At 43.0% G+C, this 11845-nt stretch overlaps 1 protein-coding gene across 2 annotated transcripts in view; it reads right to left on the bottom strand.

Annotated features, from left to right (window-relative positions):
- Positions 1-1039: 1039 nt before the first annotated feature.
- LOC118740777 (serine/threonine-protein kinase Tor) overlaps positions 1040-11845 on the bottom strand; it is a 16873-nt gene continuing 6067 nt past the window's right edge. The window contains exons 6-7 of one of the 2 annotated variants that reach the window (XR_004993185.1): positions 1260-4722; positions 1040-1171 (exon numbers count right to left, since the gene is read on the bottom strand). Coding sequence is in view for 1 of the 2 variants with exons in the window: in XM_036472454.1 (XP_036328347.1) it covers positions 1465-4722 (3258 nt within the window). In the remaining variant the exon portion in view is untranslated. Of the gene's footprint in view, positions 4723-11845 lie in introns of both variants that reach the window. The other variant, XM_036472454.1, reaches the window with a different exon arrangement.

An 11845-nucleotide genomic window follows, 5' to 3' on the forward strand; every position in this document is an offset into this window, starting at 1 on the left:
AATAATTTATGCTGTGGTTACGCATAGTTTTTTAAATTTTACGCACTTTTAACTTATGCAACTGTACTGCAGTGCAAGTTTTTGTTACTTGACATGAAACTTACGAGTTGCTGCTTAGAAACTAAAGTAAGTTGAACAAAAAAGAACAAAAGTGAAAGAAATATAAAACAAAGAATCCCTTTGTAAAAATAATTTTAATTGTATTTTGAAGGGTTGCCATCGAAAAGAGCAGCTATATTAGTAGGGTGAATAGTAATTAAATTATTGTAAAATAATGAACAGTCAAATTTATTTAAATGATGATATAAGAAATGGTTTATAAATTGAAAACCTATTTAGAATTTCCTTTTATTAAATTTTTCAAACTTATTTAATTTTTTATGAATTTTTTTGATTTTAAAATTTTTTAGTTAAAATTTAGTATTTTATGTAGCAAGGAGTCAGCACTTGGACAAGGTGTTACTCTTGAAAATAACATTCTTTTTCTAAATTAAATTTCAAGAAAGTTTTTACTCAATAATTAGCTGTCTTATGTATGAGGTATTCCCTACTCAATACAGACATTGAGCCCACCTAAATAATGATACAATTTTTCGCTTAAAAAAACGTAGTATAAACCTTACATAATGATTTTTCTAACCTCAAAGCCATTTGCTTTTAAACTTGCTAAAGAAAAAAACAGTAACCGATTTTCGTACCGAAAAATAAATTTTTTACAAAATGCAGCTCTTTCCATTCCCATTTCCATGGGAGCGTATCTGCTATAAAGTTATTCATGATAGTGGTAGTAACTATTATTCATATTAAATGTTTTTTAATAAAAAAATCTAATTTTTTTAGGAAAACCGTTGAAGGAATATTACTTTAATATACAGCTAAATCCAGTCGGCTGGAGGTATACTGTGATTTTAACTGAGCAATAACTTAGCTGTGGATTTATCATAAAAGCCTTTACTTTTCGCCTTATGGATTAATAATAGATTGGCGCTTACACATATGTTAGTGTTTGGCCAATCTTCTCCTTCGATTTGTGGCGTGCGCCTTGATATTGTCACACAAAGGGGAGGGACCTACAGTTTTACGCCGACTCCGAACGGCGATTGTATTTTTATGTGAAGCTGTTTTCATTGCGCTGCATATTAGGAGGAAGTATTTTCCTGTACTTACAGCTCTTTCAAAATTTAAGAAAATATAATTTTTTTAATATAAAAGTATAGTAATTTGAATAGTAAAATATGTAATTTCAATAATGCTAATACCTTTGAGCGACGATTAAGCAGCTTCTCTTCTCTAAAACAAATTAAAGCGTGCAACAAAACGCGTTCTTCAACAACAGCCTGTTGCATTAAGCTATATTCTCACTTATGTAAAATTCACTTTCGTGTAATTGTGACACACATCTATGTACTATCTCACACTTTTGCCTTCTGTCCTCTCTCTGCTATGATTTTCGCATTTAATTTCTTACCAAAATGGACACCAACCAATGTAACACTGGCATAAGTTTTCATTATTGGTCGCCTGTTGTATGAGCAGATCCACTTGCTGTGGCACCGCCACACTATTCTGCGTTTGGAAGTCAGTGCCATTTAATTTGCTCTTCACGCGTTTGATGACCTTGCTCGCTTTGCTGTTTGTTATGTCGGCCACCATCATGGGCCCACCTACCATCAGATTGGCGCTCATTAGTTGACTGTGCAGCAACGGTTCTTCCACTGAGTTGCTAAGACTGCCATTACCGCCACCCAACATGCCCGAACCCCCTGGATCATTATTTGATTTGGAACGAAGATTTTTGTCCATATCCAGCAAACGCCAATTTAGCAGCGGGTCATAGACGAATGCCTCCAACACCGCCATAAGCGAATCTTTGTTGCGTCGCAACACCAACATGACACTCTCGCAAGTGCGTCGATATGTACCCTCGATACCCGTCACTTCCATAGCCTTGATAAGCATGCGCGTCAGGCGGAAAGGTATCTTTTCGGGGAATTTTTCGCGCGTCATTGCAACCTCAAAGCAATCACCGAAATCTATGTGCAGTATTTTGCCACTCATGCGATCCAACATCAGATTGGAGGGATGGCGATCGCCTAGGCCGAGTATGTAGCCTACCATGGACATGACGGCGAGTGAACGTGTATAGTTTGTGCGTCGCTCGAACCACACCTCCGACGATGGTGACTTTAGCCACAGTAATTTTGCGAGATCATCGCCATGCGTTTGCGCTAGCGCGCCCTCAAACACCTCAACTTTTTGCATTAAGGTCAAGTGATCATAGTCGGGCGAGACGCTCAACATGAGACGATGCTCCTGATTGAGCGGCATCTTTCGCTTGTCGCGATAGTCTCGTATTAGCGTGTGTAAGGTGTCGCAATGTGGCACCCAACCGATGAGACCAGAGTTGGTGCTCAACGGTATGACGGCATAACGTTGTATGGCCAGATTGCGACGGAACGTGTCTGGATCGTCGAGTAAAAGTGTATTGACCAGCGAGAAAAGTTGCATGACACGCTCATCTTGACGCAAATCCTCGTGGCCCTTCAGCAGATACATATAATCTTTGCCGTTGGAGCCACGCAGACAAAGCTTACGTGGACGCTGCTTTGAAGTGATCACCTGCAGATTGGTTTTAATGTAGTCGATGCGTATCAATTCCTGATTGGGATTATAGGAGCCGGGCACAGCCAATTCCAGATTCTTGCATGCCAGCAATTTGGGCGATACATAGGGCAGTTCGAGTGAGGTCAGCTGTGGCAATTGGCGTGAAATTTTTTGGAAAACGTGATAATAGATGTCCCAAGCGTGATCCAAATCCATCAGTGCAGAAGAAGTCTTGTAACGTTGTGTCCACTCGTACGCTTCGGTTAGTTCACGACCGTAAGCCTGCGAGAAGGATGTCTCCTTCAGCGTCTGTGGACCGCGTTCGAGCAGCGCGTGCAACGGCTCGAGTATATCAAACATGCCCTTCACATTGCGATCACCAAAGTAAAGACGTGACGCCTCTTCTAGTCCCTCATGCCATTGTTCGTGCCAAAGTATGGCAACGCGTATCAGTTCCTCACTGCACATCATCGCCTGCTCGACAAGCGTGGGATAGTGTTTACGCATCGAATCGAGTATCTTGAAGGCAGCGTTCTTACGTGCCACCGATGCCGATTTGGAAGCCACAGTCAGTGGGTAGACGAGTGCTTGTGGGTGGTATTTGCCTATGTCGATGAGCAGATGATGTATTAACTGATTGACCAGCTTGCGGTGCGTGTCGATGCGCGCAATAAGCTGTGGTATCACCTGCAACCAAGTGTTGATCTCGATCGTCTTCATGCCAGTGAGCAGTGCGTCATAAACTTCTGAATATTGGCCATAGTCAAACCATAGCGTTAGTAGGCGCAGTGTGTCTTGCAAGGAATTGCCTTTGATGAGGCTGATGGAGCGGAAGAAGCCGTCTACCGCCTGAACGGCATACTGTTCGATCATCAGCTTCTCCTTTTGCAGCAGTACGTCGCCGTTCACAGTCGTATGCGCCAGCTTATCGAGCTGCTGCTTCTGCGCTTGCACCACCTTGAAGTTCATGTATGCCCACAGATGCCACGCCTTGTAGCAGGTGGGATCATTCTCAGTCGCCTTCTCGAAGCAGTCCAAAGCACCCTGCACCATTTCAGGCTCCAGCGAACTCTGCAACTTGTTCTGCCACTTGCCCAGCCGCAGATAGCAGCGCGCTAGCAAGCGATGATCCGCCTGTTTGGCCGCCTCCTCGGGGCCGATACAATTCAATTGTGCACGATAAGCATTTACAAAGCGGCTGAGCTGTTCGTAGGCGCCCTGCATATTTTCGGCGGCAGCCATGTGCTTAGTGTAGGCATAAGTGACCTGTGGCTGATTGTAAGGCAGTGGCTCGTTCGGTTGTGCCAATGGATCTGTGCCCAGCAGCATTACCAGTGTCTTGTGCGACAAATGGAGCGAACCCGATTTGCGACACAGACTGGCATATTTCAACCAAGTGTGCACGTCTTCCTGCGGGCGCACAACCAACGAGTGTACCTGTATGATGCGGCGCCAATCTTCAACCAAACGCTGGCCACCTTGCAAACGCTTCCACCACATGCCCTTCAGCGGTTCACGCCGTTCGGGTATGAGCTTGTATTGTATTACTTCTTCCAATTCGGCCAACATCTGCACACAAACCATAGCGCCATAGGCACGTTCATACGACTCACCAGCCATGGAGGTGAGTTCGGTGTCGAGCAGATCACGTGTGCCATCAATTAGACGCTGCGCCGTCTCAAAGTCCTCATTGTGCACGGCGAGCACTGCACGATAGAAGCTGCCGTCTTGTGTCTCTTCCGGAATGCAGCGTACATACTCTTGCATGGCCTCCCAATCTTGGAGGCCCCAGGCGGCGACAGCAGCCAACGGACCTGCGCGCGATCTGGCCTCACGGCCCAGATTGTCCCATTCCTGTTTTGCGACAGTACTTAGCTCCGACCACTCGCCCAACGCTTCCAGACAACGCATATGACCCAGCCGAGCTTCCAGATCGTTGCAATTATCTTTTAGATTGCCGGAATAGTGTTTAAGGGCTTGCTCCCAATTGTGCAGTTTTTCGTACCAACGACCTTGTACTTTGAACTCATTGCTGGCGTTGCGGTAGGTGGTGAGTAGACCTTCAGCAGCTTCCTTTTGCTGAAGCTTATTGTTGATGAGTATGAGGGATTCAAGCACCTGCGAAGAAATTAAAAAAGATAAACTTGAGTTGTTTTAAAAAATAGTATTTAGGGGCCACGCAATGTAATGAAAATAACATCCGCCAGATGGCGCTTGCGGTGAAGGTTTCTGTTCAGGGTCCGATATTTGTTTATAACTACCAGAGCACAGTGGTCTACGGCTTCGCCCCATCACAACTTACAAATATAGATACATATACATATATAGGAAAATTTGTTTGCAGCTCTGCCACCACTGTGTGCCACTGCTGTACATAAAACTACGCTTACGCTATTTAGGAAAGATGTTTGCCGAAAATTAGTGAAGAACGTAAACCACGTCCGTCACGCTAGCTGACCCACTTCTCCGAAAAATGATAAAAATTACTCAGGAATTAGGTGTAATTTAGGGCCTCCAAAATTAATTTAAGTGCTCACTCGGTTTCCGAGAAAATTGCAAAAATAACTAAACTTCGTCGAACACTGGTAAATATTATTCAGGAATTAGGTGCAATTTAGGGTCACCAAAATTAATTTCAGTGCACATTCGGTTTCCGAAATATTCGCAAAAATGGGATTTGGGTCAGCCAGCGTGACGTCCCGCTAGCTGACCCACCTACTAAATTTCGTCGAACACTGGTAAATATTATTCAGGAATTAGGTGCAATTTAGAGCCACCAATATTAATTTCGGTGCACACTCGGTTTCCGAAATATTCGCACTAAACTTCGTCGAACACTGGTAAATATTATTCAGCAATTAGGTGCAATTTAGGGCCACCAAAATTAATTTCGGTGCACACTCGGTTTCCGAAATATTCACAAAAATGTGATTTGGGTCAGCTAGCGTGACGTCACTTAAATTAGTAAGCACTTAAATTAATTTTGAAGGTCCTAAATTGCACCTAAATTCCACCTAATTCCTGAGTAATTTTCATAATTTTTTGGGGAAGTGGGTCAGCTAGCGTGAAGGACGTATGTACGTAAACCCGCTGATACGTAAACACGAATCAGCTGACACGATCTATCTTACCAGAGCGCCATGTAAATGAAAACTCAACGACGCAGAATTTTTCGATAGTTGTAGTCCGTAGCGCAGAAAATCTGCGTTGTTGAGTTTTCATTTACATCACGCTCTGGTAAGGTAGATCGAGATTTTAGCATAACCATAAACGCGTGATAGGGATACGGTCAAGCAATGCGAAATATTCTTGCGTTTTGCATAATATTTTACACTTGAACTTAAGATACTTCTTTCGAAAGACTAAGTATGTATTTAAAACAACAAGACTAAAAATTAAAATAATACATAAAAAAGAGAAAACAAAAAGGAAAAAATAAATAAAACAAGTTTCTAACAAGTAATTTTTAAGCAAAAAACAAAACCGACTTCAATTCTCATATAAAAATTTAAGATTATCGTTAATTTCTTTACGATGCAATTATCGGATCTAAACAAAATTAGTATGGGACCACGCTTGAGGTAAATCGGTTAACGTGGTCCAAAGTTATGCGGTAACATACATAAAAAAATATATATTCCGATGAACTGATAACCTCCTCCTTTTTTGAAGTCGGTTGAAAATTAAATCCAAAAATATTTTTCTTTTCAAAACAATAAAATGTAAAAATTACAAGATAATTAAAAAAAAATTAAAAGAATAAAATATGTAACTAAAAATTAAATTAAATTAAAAAGAAATATTTTTCTTTTTACAACAATAAAATCTAAAAATTAAAATAAAATAAGTAATTTTTAAGCAAAAAACGAAACCGACTTCAATTCCTATACAGAAATCTAAGATTGTCGTTAAATTCTTCAAACTCCAATGCTCGGCTCTAAACCAATTTAGTATGGGACCACCTTTGAAGTACTTTCTTTGCTTTAAAAATTATTACAGAATTATAGAAATCGGTTAATGTGATCCAAAGTTATGCGGTAACATACATAAAAGAAATATTCCGACGAATTGATAACCTTCTCCTTTTTTTTGAAGTCGGTTTAAAATAAAATAAGTTTCTGAAAATTAAATGAAATTAACAAAGTATTTGTCTTTTTAAAACAGTGCCTCGCGAGGCAATGTGCGCTTTGTTTGCTACGTGTGCGTGTGTATTTTGCCTGGCACTGCTTTCAAACAATAACATCTAAAAAATAAAATAAGTATCTGAAAATTAAATTAAATACGTTAAAATAAAGTTTCAAAAATAAACTGAAATTACAAAAAAAAAACATACAGTGACGAACAAAAGTATTGGCACAGTGAATTTTTCGCAACATATGCAAAGTTTTTTATTCTAATTTATTTGCGCTAATTTTTTATAAATATATAGTTCATTCTACGCCAGAAAACATAAAATTTAAATCTCTAAACTTTGTGCAAAACTAAGGAAAATTCGATAAATTTGCATACTAATTTGCAACTTTCTATTCAGATTTTTAGACAAATTTTTAGTATGCAGTTTCATAGACTATTAAATTTTAGTATAATAAAGAGCAAGTTTGAAGTTGCTACAAAATCCCGTTGATTTTTGGTAATATTGATTGCTGCGATTCAAGAAAATAAGTTGCACAACAGCTCAACTTGAGTTGCGCCGTCTGCAATATGATCAGTAAGGATCACGAGCGAAACAATGGCGGATACTTACCGTTCATTCTACATCACAGAGTACAGTATCGCCTCATCGAAGAAGACATCGTCCGCAGGGATACGATCTTGGAATGTCTGAGCATAGCTATCCGACCGAGCGATGCGATCGTCAGAGGTGAAAACCGAATGCTAGTAGGCGACTTTAACACGCGCCACGATTGGAAGTTTATTTGCAGAGCATAAAAGCGATTTTAAATTCTGCACCATGAACAACGACATCCCCATAAGGACCTAACATTGGCCAGTACATGTGCGATAAACAGCATTACCTACGCTGTCGCTGGCATTGGACCCCCTACCCAAAAGCATCTCGATCGAAAAATCTGCCGCTAGCAGCTTCGCCGTCCTCCCCACACCAACAGATGCTCATGCTGGCGAACGCAAGGCACTCTCTATCGCAGCGGCCCGTTTCATCCCTGTTGGACGCTTAGCCGATCCCCGCATCAAGGATCTCAATTTTAAGACTCGAAAACTGGTTACCAAGCACGCGCAGAAGAAGTGGAAAGAACATCTACAGACCTGCAACTTTGCCTCTGGTGAGAGCAAGCAATGGTCGACCGAATGGATGATAGATTGGAAATTTCATTCGGCGATCGCGCCTCGTCGGACTCGACAGTTCACATTGCATCATGCAGTGGATAGCGTCAAGTGTTGAGTGACAATAAAGTTGTATAAACTGCCACAACTCATAGCGCCTCTTGTGTTTATTCGCAGCCAAGCACTGATGACCATTGGGAAGAAAAAGCATCCGAAGCCACTGGTCCCGATGGAATATCCAAGATACTTAACACTCCGATAATACTCCTCACCTCCGCTTGGTTGTGCTGGACCTGTCAAAGGCGTTCGACACCGTTATTCCTCTCTTTCAGCATACATTGAGCAGTCCTCTCTCCCACAGGGTTAAGAACGGTGGAGGGCGAATTACTTGAGTGGTCGACAGTCCGTCTGACCACTACTTGCACAGCGAAACCCCATTCCTTCACGTTGGGAAACATACATGCTCAACAAGCAATTCATACTTCCCCCACCTTAGGGAACATCAGCACAAACAGTTGCTATAAGCCGAGCCGGACCCATCGGTGCGGATACTAAAGCAGGTTCAACTCCTTTTTCTTCTGACTCAGACATACTAAATATACATATGTACATAAATATGTTCGGCTTATGAATGTACATCAAAGTTTTCCGATTTGCCAAGAGGACTGCGATGTTTTTCAACATTGCTCCTGGCACTCAGTGATTAGCTTTACAATATGGTCGTCGCTTATCTGGTAACGCTATGGACCTTAATGGTCTTTGCGAAGCCACGCAGTCGCTAGCCAGCTTCCCTAACCTAACCTACTGTCGGTATTTATGCGCCTTAGATAGCTGCCCGTCTATATTTCTAGTCTGATCTACTTGACCCACGTGGTGAATAGATGTCCAGTCAGGTTTGACTTTATCGACAGCCTTCAACAGACCAACCTCGACTACGACCAATTTACTTAGCGATTGAGGTTTGTTCAGACCTTCACTTACTTGTGAAATGATTACATTCAATACTGGGTAGGCTAGTTTAAGCGGCTTAGGCTGGAGAGCGTAAGTGCTGCCACAGTTTTTGAAACGGGGCGTTCGCGCTTTTCCCTGGTTTAATAAAGGGAAGGATTCTATCCATTTCCAAATATCGGAAACGACTAGTGCGTCTACTGATAAGCTGAATGATGCAGTGATGTATTTGACTCTCATAGGTCCTAGTTTCTTCAGCTTCTGCACGGAAATTCGATCTGTGTCCAACGGTTTAGACACCTTAGCCTTGTTATGTTATGGGCGGAGTTTGTGTTTCAACTTCTACCGGGTGTGCAATGAATTGTCGACTGAAAAATTTAGTACATGTCTTGGATATCGATGACGAATGTTGTTGCCAAATTTAAGGGCGCCATTGCCCTTACGCCGGGCACGAGAGGCTTCACTGTGTACCACAGTTTGCCAGATCCGTGGGGGATTGCCGGACTGGCGGAGATTATCGCAGTTGTTCTGCTTGTGCTGGTTGTCGAGAGCTTTAGTTTTCTTGCTGCTTAATGGCGGGATGTTGGCACGCACTTCCAGTCTCGCCGCTTCTGCAGGAAGGGCGGGGCGAATCTTACATATCCTAACTGTTGGTAGCTGCGACTATGTTACTGCCAGTGTTCCCACTAGCTTTGTGCGCACACGTTGATTGAAGAAGAGCACTGAATTTGCCCTAAACTGTCCCAATTGACCGTCCGTGCGCTGATGTTTGGGAAGTATTCGGAGAAGATAAAATCTCGCGATTGGTACATGTTGTACAAAATGACCAGGTAGTCTGAAGCGAGTGTGAGCACTAGTTGCAAGCCACTGCAATTTATTAGACTTCTACTGACTTATATCTGACTAGCTTTAGCAGCCACTATGCAAAAAGAAGGAATTATCAATTTACCCTGCGATCGATATACCCCGCTGGCTATCGCCCAATACAATAGCACACTGATATTAGGGCGGTATCCAGTCGCACAACTATGTAGGAGCGAGTGGTATATATATATAAGTACATAAATTGGCGATTTCCAGTTCAGTATAACACGAGCCGGATTGGAATTTGGTCTTTTGCATATCCAATAGCTTTTTACGAGAATCTTACCCATGTAAACCTGCAGCAGAATAGAGCAGCAGATGCCTTCTTCACTCTCTACTCAAGGTTATGCCTCGACGACAGATTCTCTTCTATAATCAAGCCCAAATACTTGGCTCTATCAGAAAGCGCTAGGCGAACGTCTCCGTTTGATGGAGGAATTCGCGTGGGGTATCTTATACTGCCTAGTGCACAAGACAAGTTCTGTCTTATTTCCTAATTTTCTAAATTCTCTCAAGTACCCGTGGATCACAGCATAGAGTATATCTAGATTTTGATCCCTCGCTAAAAGCGTATGGCGTTCGCATAGGCAGTCAGCCGGCAGCCTTTACTCAGTAGCTCCTGTAGCAGGTCGTTTACGGTCACAGTTTAAAGAAGGGGTGATAAAACAATGCTCTGTTTACTCTACGCTGGATGGTTGCACGATCACACCCCGCTGCGACCGTTCTGTCGTAGAGCATACGATCCCAACCCTAGACATGCGATTTCCCGCGGAAGGACATTGTAAAAGAGGCCTCGATGTGGAGAAAATCACCCACAGTGTGAAATCTTTATGTATGACAACTTCTTCTCTGGACGTACGATCACGTGTAGCGCAACTTCGACGGACGTACCCGTCTTCACCCCTGACACTGAAAGAGTTTATAGTCTAGTTAAGAGGGAGCCGCAATCGCTGGTTCCCAAGACTGAGGCTTCTCCTGTCACTGGATTTTATGGAAATTTGGCATATAATTCTTCTTAGCTTTCTTGATTTCAGAAGGTTTTGTAAAGCTCCCAATCAGAGGTAAATTTAGTACCGCGGGGTCTATTAAAGAATTATCTGCATGGCGAGAGAAAGATTCTCTGCCCACCAGAGGAGCTTCCGTTATTGTTGTAGCGCCACTACTAAGCCCATCAATCGTCGTCGTCAAGCTCAACTAACGGAAGCCCCAGGAAACGAGCTGATTCCACGATGTTGGACAAGAGGGAGAGCATTGTTAGCTGAGTAGGATCGCCTCCACATGCCGTACACCCATTGGGGATGTTGGGTCGAGTCTAGAAAAGTAGCTGTTTGGCGACTCGAATTCCGGACCGTAAATGGGCCAGAGTATAGAGAGTAGCAGTCGAAGATCTTTATCTGCTTTTGGGTGGAGATCGGGCTCCGATCACGGCATTCATAGGTCGAGAGTAGTGGTGGTGCGTCATCGGGTCCAGCGGTTGGTCGTTATATGTCTGCCTTGGCGGATACTCTTCCTCAAGCAATTGTCTGCTTGCCGAGAATTTTGTTGTGCTCCCTTACAGGGAGCATTTGGATGGTGCTCAGGCGACAAAAGAAGGCATCCTTCATTGACGGGAATGCGGCGTTTTGATAAGTTTGTAGATTCGTTTGTCTAGTCCCCGGTGAGCAAACAGGCGCAGCATAGTTCAGAACTGGCCGGCCAAATTGCCTTGCATGTTGCCAGCAACATTTCTTTGTCCTTGCCACATATGCTGCCAGCGAGTGACTTTATTGCGGCTCTGTACTTTATTGACACTGCGGTTGTGTCCGCGGAGAAGGAGAGCAGGTCATCGACGTGAATGCCTAGTTGAAGAGGGTCGACGCTGATTTCGTAGGGAGAGGGTTAGACCCCGTGCAATGAAGAAGCGAGAAAGTTCGGACAGAAGAGGGGAGACCTCTTGTTTAATTCTCCTGGGTTTTGATGTTTGATCTCGGAAGGATACTGCCGACCACTCATATAATTCGCCGACCACCGTTTGAGTTTCTGTGGGAGAGAGGGAGCCACAATTTTCTATACTAGCGTGGAGTAACAAACGGTGTCAAAGGCCTTCGACAAGTCCTATGCTGCTAGGACCGTTCTCTCACAGGTGTAATTGCATAAGGCAACAAGT

This window comes from Rhagoletis pomonella, unplaced genomic scaffold (genome assembly GCF_013731165.1).
Source record: "Rhagoletis pomonella isolate Grant_MI unplaced genomic scaffold, Rhpom_1.0 Rhpom_scaffold_00006, whole genome shotgun sequence".
Classification (NCBI taxonomy): Eukaryota; Metazoa; Arthropoda; class Insecta; order Diptera; family Tephritidae; genus Rhagoletis; species Rhagoletis pomonella.